Source organism: Nuphar pumila, chromosome 10 (assembly GCF_984573655.1).
Source record: "Nuphar pumila chromosome 10, dmNupPumi1.hap1.1, whole genome shotgun sequence".
NCBI classification, from domain to species: domain Eukaryota; kingdom Viridiplantae; phylum Streptophyta; class Magnoliopsida; order Nymphaeales; family Nymphaeaceae; genus Nuphar; species Nuphar pumila.
Genome location: NC_143258.1, coordinates 105,892,019 through 105,909,951, shown reverse-complemented (window position 1 = coordinate 105,909,951; position 17,933 = coordinate 105,892,019). Strand labels below are relative to the sequence as shown.

Sequence of the window (17,933 nt, the reverse complement as noted above, 5' to 3'; positions counted from 1 at the left end):
CTGTGTTGCGACAATAAGAGTGCCATCTATATTGCAAGCAATCATACTTTTCATGAACGTACGAAGCATATCGAAATGGATTGCCACTATGTTCGTGACGAATTTTTACGAGGAACTATTGCTCTGCCATATGTCACTTCAGAATATCAGTTGGCAGACTTCTTCACTAAAGCTCTTCCGGCTCCTCGGTTCATGTTTCTTCTCGGCAAACTTTCCGTCCTTCCCCCGTAAAGTTTGAGGGGGGTGTTAAAATGTACCTATTATATATATATATATACATATATATATATATATATATATATATATATATATATATATATATATATATATATATATATTCCGTTTATTACATCAATACCCGATAGGGGTATTTTTGTAATTTCACAGTTGTTTTAGAAAACAACTATTTTTTCTTTTTTGATCAAATGTAATTTTTATTTTTTATTTTTTCATTTCTTTTTTTATTATTTTTGAGGACCAAAAGGGGCTCCAACATAGAAGTCGTTGGAGCCCCCAACGACTCTATGGGAGCCCCCTTTTGGCTCTCCTTTTGAGGCACTTTGGCCCTCCTTTTTCCTCCTCCTTCTCTTGTATAAATAGGGGTGATCCCCTTGTGTATTTTCATCTTGGAGAGCTCCTCTCTCTTTTCAATAAGAGGCTTTGTATATTGTTGCCTTCTTAAAGGCTTGTGCTTGTATTGTCCCTTCGTGGACTTGTGATATTTTCTCTTTTATTCATTGTTGTATGTGCTTGTATGCGCTCTTTATATTTCCGCAATATCTCATTACAGGGGGCTCCTCAACGACTCCTTTGGGAGCCCCCCCATGTGGTCCTTTTTGCTTGTATAAATAGGGGTGTTCCCCCTTTGTAATTTATAAGCTTGAGAGTCTCAAGCATTCTTCTTTTTATTGAAGCACATGCCTTAGTGCATGCTTGCTATTTTTACGCATTTGTGTGTAGTTGTTCAAGTGTTGTGTGAGTGTCTTCGTGCACATCTTTTGTAAAGTATTTATGTTTATATATGTATTGTCTCTTCGTAGACATTTTCACACACATGATTTCACGTATTGGTTCCGAAACAATTTCTCATACTGCTTTGTACTTGCTCTCAACAGTTTCTCAATTTAGATTTTCGTTTTTGCAACTATGGTGCTAAATACTGTTAGTTCTAGGTGGCATTATCATAATTTGGATTGGTTCTCATGCCACTTATAGGTGACATGTTTGTAACAATTGCAGTCATTGTGTTGCCTATATGTGGCACATTTGTAAATTCTCACACTATTTAGATGGTTTCAATATCCTTATACATTCCCTAATTAGGGTCCACTTCGTAAAGATAAAAAAGTTGATAGGTTCCACCCTATGTTATCTGATCACTCCTAGAGGTCCAGTCTGTCCATGTGCAACTATGTTCGACACTGACACCAACACCAACACTTATGACACAGCTTGGACATGGCTATTTTCAAACTTCAAAATCCAATACTATTGGACATACTAGATATGGGTGTATCAAGTGTTGGACACTCCATGTGTGGTGTATAGACACTTAGAAGATAAAGAAGTATCTCTCTTCAACCATAAATGAAAGTTTATAATAAATTTTTTAATATATATATATATATATATATATATATATATATATATATAATGTATGTATATAGCTCTGTCCGCATATTTAAAATTTCAAAGTTTGACATGGCTGACACTTTGTACTCGTTTCTGTCACCGATACTTTTATTAGTGTCTAGGTAACATGGGTGCCATCCCTCACATAAGTGGAAAATATTAAAATTCAAGATCACATTCTCTTCTTTCTTCTTCTTCCTGATACCTAATGTGTCTATGGCTGGATTTTCATGGTATTAGAGTCCCTTTCTCCATGGACAAGCTTGGGTTCATCAATTTGCCTCTTGATTTTTTTGTTGTTTTCTCTCGTTCAATTGTTTCTTCTCTTTCTTGTCTTGGTTTCTTTTCATTGTTGTAAATATCTATCTATCTGGTCAGGGTGTGCAAGTGCACAAGTTGCTTTTCCAAGTTAAGTTGAAGCGGAATACTTTGATGATTCTCAAATAAAGTAAATGCCAAGAACCTGCTTCCCGGCTATGTTTTATAAAAACTTGAACTTCATCTTGTCAGTGAAGTTCGAGTTTCATGTAACATTCAACCCGCAAAGAAACCATTCATCTGCAAATAGAGTTAATACCATCCTTATCTATGAAACCATAGTGATTAAACATAAAACATACTATTTTGCATGTAAAAAAAAGCCTTTTCAAATGTGCAGAGTAACTACAGTGGTTTGTATGTAATGGTTATTGAAGAATGTGGGTAATCAAACTCTTGCTACAAATTAGCGTTTTGAAAGTATAAACATGTATATGATTACTAATGATTTTTATATTGTTCATGTTGTTTTGGCTAAAGAAACTTCAGGTAAACTACTGGGAAATGATAAAAGGAAAGAAGATGCTTGGACATCTGGTCCATCACCTTTAAGAAATATGAAGCCCTTGCAAAGTGAGGTATGTGATTATTCTTCAATGTTCTGTCCTTGAACCAAAGCATTTTGGGTGGCAACAGTTAATTATCATATTTGGGATGAGTCTCATTTTACCTAAAGATAAGTATTCCCGCATAATCGGTTACTGCAGTTGCTTGAATATTTAAGCCTTCATTGCAGTCTACAGATCTTCTTTGGAACTTTGTTCTTCTAAGTTCATCAGCACTATCATTTTAATGTAATTACTTTGTGTTCATTTGCTCATCTAAAACTTAGCCTTGATGTTACCTATTTTTTTCTTTGTCTAAGATGATGGTATTTGTTGGCTAAGTTTGTAATATCGCGTATTTTCATACTTAGTCATTTTATGAGATTTTTGAAAATTTGGCGAAGTATGGGAGAAAAATCGTTTGAGCCTCGATTTTAGATTGATGCTTTTAAGTCTGGGCTTGGCCCAGGTGTCATCGATAAGGTCGAGACGAGCCAGTCGAAACGTGAAAAAAAGTTTTATTCTTGACCTTTAAATTCAAGTGAAATTTGAGCAAAATTCAGGTTATTTTTGGGCAAAATTCGGAATTTGATATTCGTGTTATATGTCGTTGGATGCGTCTCAGAATTTTATGCTCAACGATATTTTATTTTTCTTGATTCGGACTACGGTTGAGCTGAAAATCGAGTTTTTTAAAAATTGAGCAGTTTGTCGGGTTGAATTCGGACTTGGATCAGACCGGTTCTGATGGATTTGATCCAAATTCATATAGATTTGGACTCTATCCAAGACCCATATTAATCTGGGTTTGATCCAGTTCAAAACCCATTTGGATTTCAGAGATGGATTTGGATTCAAATCCAAATCCATGCCCAATGATTTTTTCAACTTTAAATTCATCTAAAACCTTTAAATTTGAGTTTAATCATGTTAAGAAGCCTCCCACATTATTTTGGTAATTTTTGGAAACTTTCAAAAATTTATTTGTAATTTAATATTAAATAAATAATTGATTAATTAATTTAATGTAATTTCAAAATTGTATTTTTATGTTTGTTTAGTACTCTTGCAAGAGCCCTTAACCATCTCTAGAAACATCTAGGAAGGTTGAGAGACTTAGAGTCCCTTTTTAAACCAAGTTTTGAAAAGTCAAACTTGGAGAGTTTTAAAAAAATTGGAAACAAAGGAGAGAGAAAGAGTCTTAATAAAGGAAGGCTCTCTCTCCAGCCCATTTTAAAAGCCTTGGAGAAGGAGGGGCAACCTCCCCTATGGGGCCTATAAAAAGACCACAAAAAGAGAGAGAGAAAAGAGAAAGTGAAGGAAAAAAATGAGAGATAAAGTGAGGAAAAAAGAGGAAAAAGGAGGAAGAAGAGGAGTTTGGGCCATCTCCAACCATTTACCCACGTTTTCAATATCTACCATTGTTTTCTTCATCTCGGATTCATGGTACGGGTTTCTCTTTTGATTTGAGTGAGAAAAGGAATATGGATTCGATTTCCATGCGGTATTTTAGTGTAAAACTATGTGAATGAGTAAATCTAAACGTTTACTCTAAGATCCATGGATGGAATCCATGTATTTTCGTTTTCTTGAAAGTTATTATGGAATAACATACATGTGGAAGTAATTTTTATGGTAAAAAAATTTTAATCCATGAAAAATATAGTGGATTATGTGTGCACACTCTAGTATTGCCGATTTTCATAAAAGGGCCATGTTATGAATTGTCAGTGCATGTGAAATCTGAATATAACCAAGCAAAACGTGGCTGCATGTCTGTATATGATAATAAATGATATTTATTGCATAAACAGGTGGTGTACCTTATGAATTTAAGTGTACTTGATTTATACATGTATACCTTATGCAAAAAGTTTCATGTACAGGTATACTGGGTTTTCTTTTTATGCATTAAGTAGGCCCGATGTTCTGAAGCTTCTTTTTAATGTGTTTTCGTGGGCTTGCTGTCAACAACATCAAAATTTTTTTATGTATATGTTGCAGCGACGACCAGGCAGCCCAACCGAGCTGGGCTCGGTTGGGGCAGGACTCGGCCCTGCCAGACCAGCCATTAGGCTGGCAGTCCTGACAGTCACTGCCAGACCAGCCACTCGGCCTGGGATAGTTTCAAAAAAATATATATGTATTTTTTTTGGGCTGGCCATCAGACCAGCCGAACCCAGTTCGGTTGGCCTGACAGTTCGGGCTTTGTGGGCAGCCGAGCCCAGCTGAGTAATCGGCTCGGCATGTTTGAAAAAAGAAAGTGAAGTTTAATTTTTTTTTTATGCCATGTAATGGCGCTACCGACCCTAGTTGGCTGAGCCCTGGGGCAGTCAGCCCCAGCCGACTTGTTCGGCTGGGCTGAGTACCTGACCCAGCCAACTAGGTCGGTTTGGTGGGTCCGGCTGTGTGCTAGACCCAGCCGACTGGGTCGGCTGGGTCACGTGTTTAAAAAAAAAAGTTCTATTTATGTGTGGTGTGTCTTAAATATTTTGGTGTGGCAAGTATGTGTTTTCCAAGTAAGTGCTGAGAACACATACAGTTTTTTATTTATGTGACCTTAGGGGCAATGTACACATAAATAAGGGTTAGATTAACATGTGTAAATTTCATTTATCCTTATAAATTTCCAGATTTTCTAGTCATGTGATACTCAGTTATGCATATGCTTACACTAATTTGATGTATTGGCATGTGCACCTTCACTTGAATGTTCTCATGCTGATTAAGATATGTGATTTCATGAAATCATGTATGTCACGTGAACATGTAAGGTAAATCATGCAATTACATGAATGCATGGACTAAATGAAAGTATGCATGGGATATGAACTTGTATATGGAATGAAAGTATGAAATTTAAATTGAAATTGTGAACCCGTGCACATGTATATTATTGTTTCAAGCATATCTTTAAGTTGTCACAAATGAATGTGCATTGAGAGGCACGAAAAAGAATGGATAATGACATGTTATTCATGATTTTTATATATGAGTGCATTGATGATCAAATGGATCATCTTAAGCTGTGTGAGCCTTGAGCATGAGTTGCTCTTTGTTTTAGTTGTTCTATGCATTGCAAAAATCAAATGTGATATCATTGTTCTTATTGCACAATTTCATGATGCCACGAGCTGTGGTCTCGTGAAGATTTTGGCATCTTGATTTGCAAGCTTATGTTATTAATTCTGCATGTTGAATTACAATTTTAAAAATAAATGAATTAATAACAAGCAGTGTTGTGAAAAGCGTTGAGGCATAGCGAGACGCTCCACCAAAATCTGAGGCGAGGCGTAAGCCTCAAATTTTTTTTTAAACTTAAAAAAAACTATAAAAATGATCTAAAATTATAAATAAATAAGAAATGCTTTATTGATGAAGCGCCAACCAACACGAAATAAAGAATCTCAAATAAATACGAAAAAATATGAGATTAAAATGTAAAAGCAACATTAATGCAACAACTTGATCTATATAAGTATCTAATTGCATAAATATGAGCATTCATTCAATAAAAAACTAACATTAACAACAAAATGCATATTTGCACTAACAACATCATGTCATAATTAAAAAATGCATGTTAACATTAACAACCAAATGTTAATGTATTTGTCCAGAATTCTTCAAAATGAGAGTGTTAACATTCACAATTACAACTGAAAGTCCCAAAAAACATATAAATGGCCAATAGCTCTATGATATGAATTAGGGCCTAGGCTCTTGTTGTGTCTCGTCATCATCAATATTTAAGTCTTCAATATCATCATCTGAAGAATCCATATAAATAGGTTTTTCTTCATCTTCATTCTCTGACTCTTCATCATCTACACTTTCTTCATCCACGTCCTCAATTACTTCTTTTGCTTTTCTTTTTCCTTCAATAAAAAATCCTGTATTAAATATTTATGTTATGTAATTAAAAAAATACATTTATATTCATAGCTAGGTAAAAGGAATATAACTTTACCTCGATCTCTTGAAGACATGTCTTGCCTAGAACCACTTTGTGAAACATGAGGTGAAATGACTTTTTCAATAGGCACATGCTCAATGACATTTATGTCGAAGTTCGGATCCAACCATGAATCCTCCAACCAATTGGGATCACTTGGCAACACTGGATCTTCCTTCTCCACAATCCACTCATCGTCTGAGTCTATATGATCTAGACATATAGGGTCTTTGGTAGCCCTCCTCTTCATATTTCTCTCTCTTAATTTCATATTGTACATTAGAAAAACCAATGCATTCATCTTCTCTTGTTCAAGTCTATTCCTTCGTTTTGTATGCACCTATAATTTCAAATTATTGATAATCAAATATAAGATAATTAAACATATAAAAATGTATTTCAAAAATAAAATACAAAGTCATAAACCAATGAGAAAGTACTCCAATTCCTCTCACAGCCTGATGCACTGCATGTCAAACTTAAAATTCGAATTGCAAAATTCATCAACTCAGGATTTTCGTGCCCAAATGAACTCCACTAATCAGCTGCATTCAAATAAAATAAAAAAAAAATGATAAAAACATTAAGAATGTCATAATTAACAAAAACATAAAAAAATATTGACAAATAACAACATAATTGCAAACTTACCAGGACTTTTTAATTTTCTTGTTATAACAGCTGCCTCTTTGCTAAACAAGCCCTTTGCCTTTTTAAATGCATCGATTTGTGTTGTAATTTTCAACCGAATATTTGCATCAGAAACTAATTTTTCAACACAATCATAAAATCCACCCATAACTTCTCCATCAAGGTTTGGATTCCATGACCATCATGGAATATTTGAACAAAATGAAGGTTATCACAGATCAGCTAGCAGTTGTTGGAAGTACAGTAACTGATAAAGATTTGGTACAGCAAACCCTCAGTGGATTGGGACACGACTATCATATGATTGTCACTTCCCTGTTATGTTTACCTGAGCTGCCCAACTTTGAAGATCTGCGTGCAAAATTGTTACAATATGAGATGAATCTAAAGGGATTTTCTGAAGAATCATCTATGCATACTGGGGCACAAGAAGTTCTTGCTACATGGGTTACTTATGCACGAGGACGAGGAAGCTATGATATCAAGGGAAAGGGAGCACAAGGGAGTTCAGACTGAAGGCTCTTGAAGCCTTGAGATTCTTCCTCTTGCATTCTTCAATCTTTTCGTTTCCCCACGCAAAGTTTGAGGTGGGGTGTTAAAATGTATCATTCAATCTTTGTAATCTTATATATATTTTTTATATATAAAGGATGATACATATACATATATGGTATATATGCATATGTATCTTCTTAATTATATATATAAAATATATATTTCTCTATTATTAGGCATAAGGGTAGTTTAGTCATTTCCCCTTTTTACGCATATTCCATTTGGAATATGTTTATAATTTTATTTTTATTTTATTTTTATTTTATTCATTCTTGTGGTTTGCGCCACCTAGGCTCCCCAAAGAGTCATTGGGGAGCCCCCAACGGTCACAAATGTGACCGTTGGGGGCTCCCAACGACTCCTTTGGGAGCCCCCTATGTGGCTCCTCTCTTGTTATAAATAGGGGTCTCCCCCTTGTAATTTATTTACTCCTTTGGAGGAGCCTTTGCTTTATGTAATGGGTGTTACACCCTTCCTCTTTTCAATAATATCAACTTATGCCTTATAGGCATTTTTGCCCCTTTGTGGGTTTATGTGTTAGCACATTATGTGCTTGTGTTTTCCCCTTTAGTGGGTATAAGTTCAATTCAACTTTGAAATTCCATTCTGATTTCAAATTCTAATTTCCAATTCCATTTTCAAATTCAAATTCTGATTTCAAAATCAATCCCCAAAATTTCAAATTTCAAGTTTAGATTCAAATTTCAACTTTTCCAAATGTAAACACCCCAAATTTTCCTCATTCATTCTCAAACAACCCTTCTCGTGTAGTGCCAACCCTGTTAGGTCAGTGTAGGAGTCAAACCTCGAGTCAGTTTCAGAAAATCACCATTTTATCCATTTTTATTAGGAAAATTACCATTTTACCCTTAGGTCATCCCGGACTCCAGTCAGTCGGAGTTAACAAAGCTCACTGGTCAGTTCAGAACATTTAGAATATCAGTCATTTCAAGCTCATCTGAGCTCACAATGAACAAACCATTTTTATTTCTGACCATTCCTGCCAAAATGGGATCATTTTTTCAGAAATGAGCTCATTTCTCACTCAAATCCAAGCCAATTGTCTCCGAGTCAGTCATTCATAGTCAGTCATATTCTCCAGAGTCTAGCCTGAGCTCATCAAAAGTTTAAGCGCTTCAGTTTCAGTTCAAAACCATTTCCAAGTGTCCAGGAGCCCATTTTAGTCCATTTCAGCTGAAACTGAGCTGAGTTCAGTCAGTTGAGCATTTGAAATTCTCTTTTAAGAAACATAATCCTGGCCTAAGAAACCTGTGAGTATGTCTGAACAAGTCTGTTCCAAGGTTGCATGGCAGTGCAGTCATCTGGAATGGCTACAAGTACCTCTTGTGACAGTGTATATGTAATATAAGCAACTAGCGCTTGGTCTCTTTTCATCCAAGCCACAAATTCAGGATTTCTAACATATACTGTAGTCGATTCCCCTTTGCTGTCCCTTTCTTCTCGTGATATGAACTCAGAAGGAACTGGAATAGATCCATCCAGATGTCCAGAAAGATCCTGACTCCTAATGAAAGGTATGATTTGCCTCTTCCAAGTCAAGAAGTTACCATTATTTAATTTTTCAGACACGAGTTGGCTGAGGAAACTTGAAGAAAGAACCGACTGGCTAGGAAGTGAATCCATGTTTCACAGTATTAAGAGTGTGTTCAGCACAATCTGCCTACAGTTTCTGTAACTTTTTTTTTTTTGCAGAAACTAATTCAGATCAATGGCTATCAGATTGCTGATTTGAAACAAAAATTGAATATCTATCAGATTTCTGATTTGTATAGGAAATGGAATATTGGGTATAAAAATCACAAAAATTTTGTGAATATGAATTCCCACTCGGTATTGACACAATGCTTTCAAGCTAAAGGAGATAAAATAGTAGGAATGAGAGTGTATCAGCTTGATCAAATCTGATCAAGGATGCAGCTGAATCAAAATAGGGCCCCGATTGCGTGATTAGATCACGTTGTGATCAAGAACGATAAACAGGGTATATTAATAACAGAATGAAGAACGAAGAAAAAGGAATTTTCAACAAAGGATTTGGGTCGAAAATCTGGGCTGAGTCACTCAGTCCTCTCTGAGTTGACTCAGATTAGGTAGGAAGATAGTTTGATCAGACCTGATTAACGTCAGATCTGATCAAGTTCAAGGGACAAAAAAAAGAAGAAAGGAAGACAGAAACTGTAGGGAGAAGAAGGAAGGCAGATCTGATTATCGTCAGATCTGAATGATGTCAGGTCTGATTGAGAAGAAAAGAATGGACTGGGTCAGTCGTAAACAGGAAAAAAATTCAGACGAGATGGGGAGACAGAAAAAAAAAATATTTTCTTGACTTAGAAGAGGAAATCGAGAAGAGAAGGATCTTTCTGACGTACCTTTGAGATCGATTCCAGTTTCAGCTGAAGCATAGCTCTAATACCATGTTAGATTTTCAATCTCCAGGTCGTTCCACGCGTGAGAGCTGAGAAACAGAGAGAGATAGAGAAAGGGAGAGAGAAGTTGGGGAAAAACCGATACCCTGTTACATTAGGGTCGGCTGCTGTGTATACTCATTTATATTAACATGCTATTACAAAATTAGGGTACTAAAATACCCTCATTACAATAAATTATATTACACAATGCCATTAATGAGAAGTGAATGTCACAGGTCTGGTTCTCCAGATCCATGACCCGTAACAAGAGAAAACACTTCTTTTCACCCAATTGGTTGGATGATTCATGGTTGGATCCGAACTTCGACATAAATGTTATTGAGCATGTGCCTATTGAAAAAGTCACTTCACCTCATGTTTCACAAAGTGGTTCTAGGCAAGACATGTCTTCAAGAGATCGAGGTAAAGTTATATTCCTTTTACCTAGCTATGAATATAAATGTATTTTTTTAATTACATAACATAAATATTTAATACATGATTTTTTATTGAAGGAAAAAGAAAAGCAAAAGAAGTAATTGAGAACGTGGATGAAGAAAATGTAGATGATGAAGAGTGAGAGAATGAAGATGAAGAAGAACCTATTTATATGGGTTTTCAGATGATAATATTGAAGACTTAAATATTGATGATGACAAGACACAACAAGAGCCTAGGCCCTAATTAATATCATAGAGCTATTGGCCATTTATATGTTTTTTGGGACTTTCAGTTGTAATTGTGAATGTTAACACTCTCATTTTGAAGAATTCTGGACAAATACATTAACATTTGGTTGTTAATGTTAACATGCATTTTTTAATTATGACATGATGTTGTTAGTGCTAATATGCATTTTGTTGTTAATGTTAGTTTTTTATTAAATGAATGCTCATATTTATGCAATTAGATACTTATATAGATCAAGTTGTTGCATTAATGTTACTTTTACATGTTAATCTCATATTTTTTTCGTATTTATTTGAGATTTTTTATTTCGTGTTGGTTGGCGCTTCATCAATAAAGCATTTCTTATTTATTTATAATTTTAGATCATTTTTATAGTTTTTTTAAGTTTAATTTTTTTTTGAGGCTTACGCTTTGCACCTCGAGGCTTACGCCTCGCCTCAGATTTTGGTGGAGCGCGTCGCTATGCCTCAACGCTTTTCACAACACTGGGGGGCATACATTTGGTTGTGTACTCTGAGTCGGTTGTGTACAGTTTTTCATTAAAAGATTGAAAGGCATAACATCCTTTGTATTAGCTACATAGGTGTCATTTCTATGGCCACATTTTGTCTGAAAAATTTGGCAAAATATTTTGTAAATTTCTACAATTATACATGTAAATATGTGTCTAATATTTATATGCATGTATATAAACATATACTTACATGGTATGAATATGTGAAATCTGTGTATGCATTTGTATATGCTATAAACTGAATTTGGCTTATAGGTGAGACAGCTCCCTTTCACGCTGGAATGAGTGCAAATGTTGTGAACGCTATATGGTGATTGTTTCCAATCAGTTCTAGATCTTTAGTTCCCCTTATGTTGGTGGCCATCTAAATTGCCTCAGCGAAAAGACAAAATTTGTTTTTCTTCTCCGCTTTCTGAAATCTGATACCAAGGGAAGGACACAGAATTCTCATTTAGAAATGTAAATGATCAAAATTATCATGCATGAAGAAACCCAATTTCAGGTTGAAATGCAGCAATTCAGGACTAAAAGAAAATCTTGATGTTGGTATGATGGAAGAGATAGCACAGATAGGATGGAAGAGAAGCAGCTTATCCTTCTTTTTCTTTTCTTTGGTTGTACAAAATATGTATTTGAGCTGATATTTTCATTGGCTAATGCTGAAATGGCCATGACGTCTGAATGAACCTTTCCATGAATAAAAACCACCTACACTTCTGTGAAATGCCAAACATTTTTTATATTGGTGTTTTATAACTTAGCAAGGTGAAACAATCAAACCATTTGATTACCGCGTGTTGATTTAGGAGGTTTGAAATTTTTTGTCAATGTGTCATCTCCAAGTTTCAGCTAAAGATAGAAGAGGTGCAGAATTCCAAATCCTGGTTCAATTATAGTTTGTATACTTAGTAGTCATGCTACTATTAGCTGTTAACTATGTAGATGATAATAAATTTAATAATATGAAATACTACACTTGCTTGAGGATAGTCAATTTTGCTATACAGAGGTCATATACTTAAGAACAGTGTTTTGGCCTTACTGTTGTCCTTTTGGTTCCTATTCCTAAAATACTCAGTTTGTCTTCAGGGACTCATTTACAGCCCATATTGTGCTTTTAAGGTTTTATCTGTATGTTTTATGGCTTTCCTGTTTTTTCTGTTGCTCTTTTGCATCAGCTTGCAAGTAGAGATAAAATTCCTATTCATTCAAGCTATATGTCATGTTTCCTGCATAAACTCTGTTTCTTTGTATGTTTTCTCTTTTTCTGTTAATTAATCTTCTAATCTTTGCAGGGAGCCCATTATAAAATGTATATCAGCTGTTTATTGGCCTTTCATTTGCTGAAGATATTCTGGTCAAAGCCAATTCATGGATCCGCAACATTGTTTGGAAAATTTCTACCAAAGACTTTCTGTGCGTTCAAGACAACTTCCCTGTTTGCATGCATATCCAGCTCCATAAATAAACCTCAACCTCTTAAACTGGATGTCACCCTTCCATCTTTCCAAGATCTTAAATGGGGCTTTTCGAGATTCCTTTATTTGTTAGATATACAACTAGAACGAAACATTACCACGTAAGTGAAATTTTTTTCTATTATTTTGAATGTTAAATGCTGGCACAGTTACGGGTTTAGTGTGGTTCTCTTCTCTCTCTCTCTCTCTTCTTTTTGCTTTCTAAAGCAAGAAACACAATTTATTTTTCCATTTTGGCAATTCAGAAATGTAATACTAAACAAAATTTGTTCATACAGAACTATTGTAACCTTGCTATGTGGTATTTTCTGCCTACTTAAACCATTGGCATGTAGAATGGATAATTTCCAAGCTGATTTTTTCAGGAATTTTAGAGTTCAGACTCCCGCTCTGGGCCTCTGTTTTGCAAGGGATTGTATCTGAGGAATTTATGGATAGGCTTTTGAAAGCTATTTTCTGCAACACTTTTTAGGCTATGTCCAAGGGCAGTTCTCTAGCTATTCAGGTCAGCTATGAAAACATGTCCTTGTAGGTTTTCCACTTGCAGAAAAGACAATAATAAGAACTTCCTGTGTGTTTTTCCATATTATTAATATGAGAGCTGCCTCATACCTGTTATTTAAAAAAAGAGCCATGAATTCCTACTATATTCTACAGTACACATTATTAACCTTGGAAGACAAATCCTCTCATAAGAGATTTACACAAGATGTTGAGGTGAGTTATGTGTGCACCTTTGTCTTCTTGTATGTATAGATTGCCAAATGATTTGGCTTTGACTGACGGTTGATTGACCTCTAGTTCTATGAGTGTATTGTATGACTCATTTGTTTCTTGTGCACCTCGATGTTGTGGAGTTAGGGTTAGTCGTTGAGATGAGTTATATGTGCACCTCATATCATCTTATCAGTCTAGATTCCCAGGGGTTATGATTGTAACGCCCCAAAAATCCAGGACTTGTAACTTTTAAAATAGTTTAGAAAGCTTTGAAATCATACAATAATCAGAGTTTAAATAATACTTCAGCGGAAAATGCTATTTTTAAAACCACAAGTCAATGGACCTTGAGCGCATTACAACGTAAACTTTCCTTTGTCAAATCCCGCACAACCATTGAAATCAAATGGTTTAGAAATGGAGTTTCAATAATTGAGAATTCGTTTGTTGAAACCAAGAAGAAGCTTACCAAAACAGTTTTATTAACTCACGGTTTAATAAAAGAGAAATTTTGAAACACACTTTATACCAAATTTATCAACATGTCCTCAGGAGTGAAACGTCAGGGAAATAGCTCTATCTTGACCTCATCACGCCATCGTGCCATCGCAGACTGTATTACCTATCCATTACCTGCCCATAAAATGAGTCAGTTTCGCTAAAAACTGGTAGGTGCACAGACATGACAATATTGAACATAATTAAGCAGAATAATTTAATATGTCAAGCAGACATGCAATTATATAGCAATTTAATTTCAACAGATTCACATAGCAACTATCATGAGCACAATGTTAAAATTATTACAAGCATTTTACTGGCACAAGTAGACTAACTATTACAAGCAAAGCACTGCACAAGAAAGTTAACTAGCACAATACAATATTTCATCAACCACACACACAGTTCCGTAAGTATTGAACCTGTTGTACCCTATAACTTTCATACGTGCATAACTGAACACATTGTGTGATCGGATTTAAATTATGTTTCGATATTAACTGGCCAAGCGGGTACGCACAAGGCACGACTCTAGAAGCAACCTAGACTGATCCGAGGGTTTATTATGCTATGTATTTTATGATAACCCGGATAGCTGACTGAGTCCGCACCTAAGGGGACGGTCGGTGACCAAGAGAGAAATCCCCAAAGCAGCATAAACAATGGATGCATCCCAAACATGGTGAGCTATCACCTAGGATAATTATGGTAGTCCCATTCCCCTAACTCCGATGACTGGGGAAGCCGAGTCTTTTGCTCGTAACTGCCATTAATGGCCTGTCCATCGAAGTTTTGTACCTTCCTGTCCTCTCTCCCGACAGGAGTCAGCGGTTCGAATGAGTACATCAGGGGTAATTAACTGAAGACTTCATTCTACATACTCTGGTCTTTTGACCAAACTCGAGTATCTTGCCGGTGAAGGCGGAAATCATCACTTATTTAGGTGATCTCAGCATTTTGTTATTTGCAGTCATCAAGGTTGCCACAACCTACTCATTCAATCATCGCAACGTAAGAAGACGTACTTGTCAAAAAGTACGGACGTACTTGTCAAAAGTACGACTACGAAAAAAAAGGGATATGGTTTCACCAAAGAAACCCCAACAGATATTATCTGCATAAAAAGTAACACAATACAATTTGGCAAGATAAGTCTTGAATTCATGTCAACAATATTTTGCATATTTCATGATACGAGGTCGTCTCAGATCTTTCGTCCGATCAACAAAGTACTTAACATGTCGTGCGTGACTAAAAGTACGCTACACCAAAAAGGGGGGTGCGTAGGCTTCTCAAAAGGAACACCCAACACACAACTTCATAACGATCAAATGAATATAGGAGTGTTCATTTGGCACGATTCATCCTTAAAAACCACAATTCACACAAGGCACATCACTATCAATCTTGCATCCAAAATTTATATTAATATCGACATGATTCGCACGACACGCGACACTACGTTTAATAAATGAAGAATGGGTCCTTCAACAGAACCTCACTCGATCACAGGCTCCTGCCCCCAATCGGGGTTATTTAAATTGAGCCGCAACTTGAATCAAGGTTATAAAACATTTCTCCCAAGTGTGCGGACTTGGGAGGCCCAAATGTGACTTCGCAATCCTGCGAGACTTAAAACTTAACTTTGCAAAAAGCTGTGCAATTTGAAGAGCACTGGGTTGGCAGAAGGAAACTCGCTTTTAAAGAACTGCAATGCACAAACACAACTTCTAGTGTTTCGAAAACAAGTGATATCAGGATAGGCATAAGACTACATTTATGTAAGTACATATTTACCATGAATGTGAGCATATGCAGGTTATAACATGACAACAAGCAACTCTCGACTTGCGATGCCGCACATCGAGGGGAAAACCCATAAGTAATACACGAGGTACGAAAATCATACCTTGGCCACTTAGATAGGCAAACACATAAGGTCATAAGTAATACACGAGACACGAAGTCGTACCTCACTCAAAGGAAACGTGCAGGCAAAAATGGATGCAAGCAAACAAGGGCATATGTATTTCAAGAAATACGAAACCACACCTCAACTCATAAACAACTACGCAAAATAATAATCGAAGAATGAAATTGTACATCAACCCATAGGAATGTACAAGCAAGTATATATGCAAGCAATTAAGGGCATAAGTATTGCAAAAAGTGCGAAACTACCTTCAACACATAAGCAAATACGCAAATTAATACTCGAAGAGTAAAATCGTACCTCGACTCATAAGCATGCAGACAAGAATAATACGCCACGCAAAAACAATATAAATCTAAGTACAACTAGCATGGACATCTTAATTATTCCAACTTAATTAGATCTATTGCCCCTTGTGCGACTTTACCCTACCTTGGGATGTCGTGCAGCTGCGTACGCCTACGCGTGAGGATAATACGAGGGTTGCGCCGCGGAGCACGATCGGGACCTGTTGCGTAAATCTGCAAGGGTGTTAAATATTCAATCTTGCTAATATAATTAATGGTGCGACTGGGGCATTGGTAGAATTAGGCGACAGGGGACGAGTCCTTGCCGACGGCACTAAGGCAGCAGGGGGCGAGCCCCTGCCGACAGCAGCGAAGCGGCAGGGGGAAAAGCCCCTGCCAACGACAGCGAATCGACAGGGGGGGCAGCCCCTGCCGATAGCAACGAAGCGGCAGGGGTCGCGCCCCTGCCGACGGCAGCGAATCGGCAGGGGTCGAGCCCCTGCCGACAACAGCGAAATGGCAGGGGTCGAGCCCCTGCCGACGACAGCGATTCGGCAGGGGTTGAGCCCTTGCCGACTGTGGCAAATCGGCAGGGGTCGAGCCCCTGCCGATGGCAGCAAAACAGCAGGGGAGGCAGCCCCTGCCGTCAGCACCGAAGGGGCAGGGGTCTAGCCCCTGCCGACGAGAGAGGGATCGGGGCGGCAGGAGCCATCAGCCTCCTACCGACCCCTTCGCAGATCATGGCAGAGGGGAGGGTGACAGGGGTCAAAGGCCCCTGTCGGGCTTGAAAAGAAATGGCAGGGGCCATCGGCCCCTGCTGGGTTTTAAAAGAAGAGGGGCCGGGAGACAGGGGGACGACCGACCTCCTGTCGGTCGCTCGATCTCCCACAAGGAAGAGAAAGGGGGGTCCGCAGGGGCCATTGGCCCCTGCCGGCACTCCGGCGCACCCCAAAAGAGAGAAGGGGACGACAGGGGCCATGTAGGCCCCTTGTCGGGTCTCCAATGGGCAAGGAGGGAGGTGGGAGGGCGCGGCAGGGGCCGTGCGCCGCCTGCCGGCGTCCTAGCGAGGTGACAAAGAGGGAGATGGGAGGGGGAGGAGGAGAAGGTGGAGTGGCGTACCTGGGAGGCGGTGGTCGGCGTCGGCACGGGGCGCAACAACGGCAGTGGTGGCGAGCGCGGAGAAGGAGGAGGCGGCACAGGGGGGCAAAAGGGTTGTGTGCCTTCCCCCGCCCCCTGCAGTGCTTTTAAAAGCCTCAGGGGGGGGGGCGAATGGGGAAACCCCGATGGGTTTCCCTAAGTCTTCCGAAAACGAAGGTGGAAGGGGGCGGCGCTCGGGAAGAGGATCTGAAATCCTCTTCCTAAGTCGGGTTATTAAAACCCTAATGAAGAGGGGCCCGGGTCGGGTCCGGACCCGACTCGGCCCAGGTCCAATTTTTTTTTTTTTTAAAGCGGGTTTTACAATGATTGACATGTTGTCATTTGCCTGGAGTTCCACTCGGGGAGCTCAGGGAAGGGGCGCAACCCCCCCTTCCCTTCTTTTTTTCTTCTTTTGACCGCCGACAGGGGCTATGCCCCTGTTGACACCTTCTTTTCCAGCGGACTGGCAGAGGCGACACCCCTCTGCCGCCACCTTCCTTTCTGGTCGGAAGGTAGGGGTGATGCCTTTGCCGCCCCCTGCCTTCGTTTGTTGTTCCGACAGGGGGGCTCCGCTCCACTCCGCCCCCCTCG

General features: G+C 38.2%; 1 protein-coding gene and 1 long non-coding RNA gene across 7 annotated transcripts in view; one reads left to right on the top strand and one right to left on the bottom strand.

The window, feature by feature from the left end:
- The window catches only part of LOC149827776 (ion channel POLLUX-like protein, putative (DUF1012)), a 135,209-nt gene that overhangs the window by 12,237 nt on the left and 105,039 nt on the right, over window positions 1-17,933 (top strand). For 4 of the 6 annotated variants that reach the window (XM_090019619.1, XM_090019618.1, XM_090019620.1 and 1 more), the window contains exons 3-4: window positions 2,440-2,528; window positions 12,585-12,868. In XM_090019619.1, coding sequence (XP_089875745.1) covers window positions 2,440-2,528; window positions 12,585-12,868 — 373 coding nt within the window. Of the gene's footprint in view, window positions 1-2,430; window positions 2,529-12,584; window positions 12,869-17,933 lie in introns of all 6 variants that reach the window. The other 2 variants (XM_090019617.1, XM_090019616.1) reach the window with 1 other exon arrangement.
- On the bottom strand, window positions 5,980-6,791 carry LOC149827777 (uncharacterized). The gene is made up of 2 exons (XR_016434568.1): window positions 6,466-6,791; window positions 5,980-6,373 (listed from the first exon to the last, which is right to left on the bottom strand). It is a non-coding gene; the product is annotated as an uncharacterized LOC149827777 (long non-coding RNA).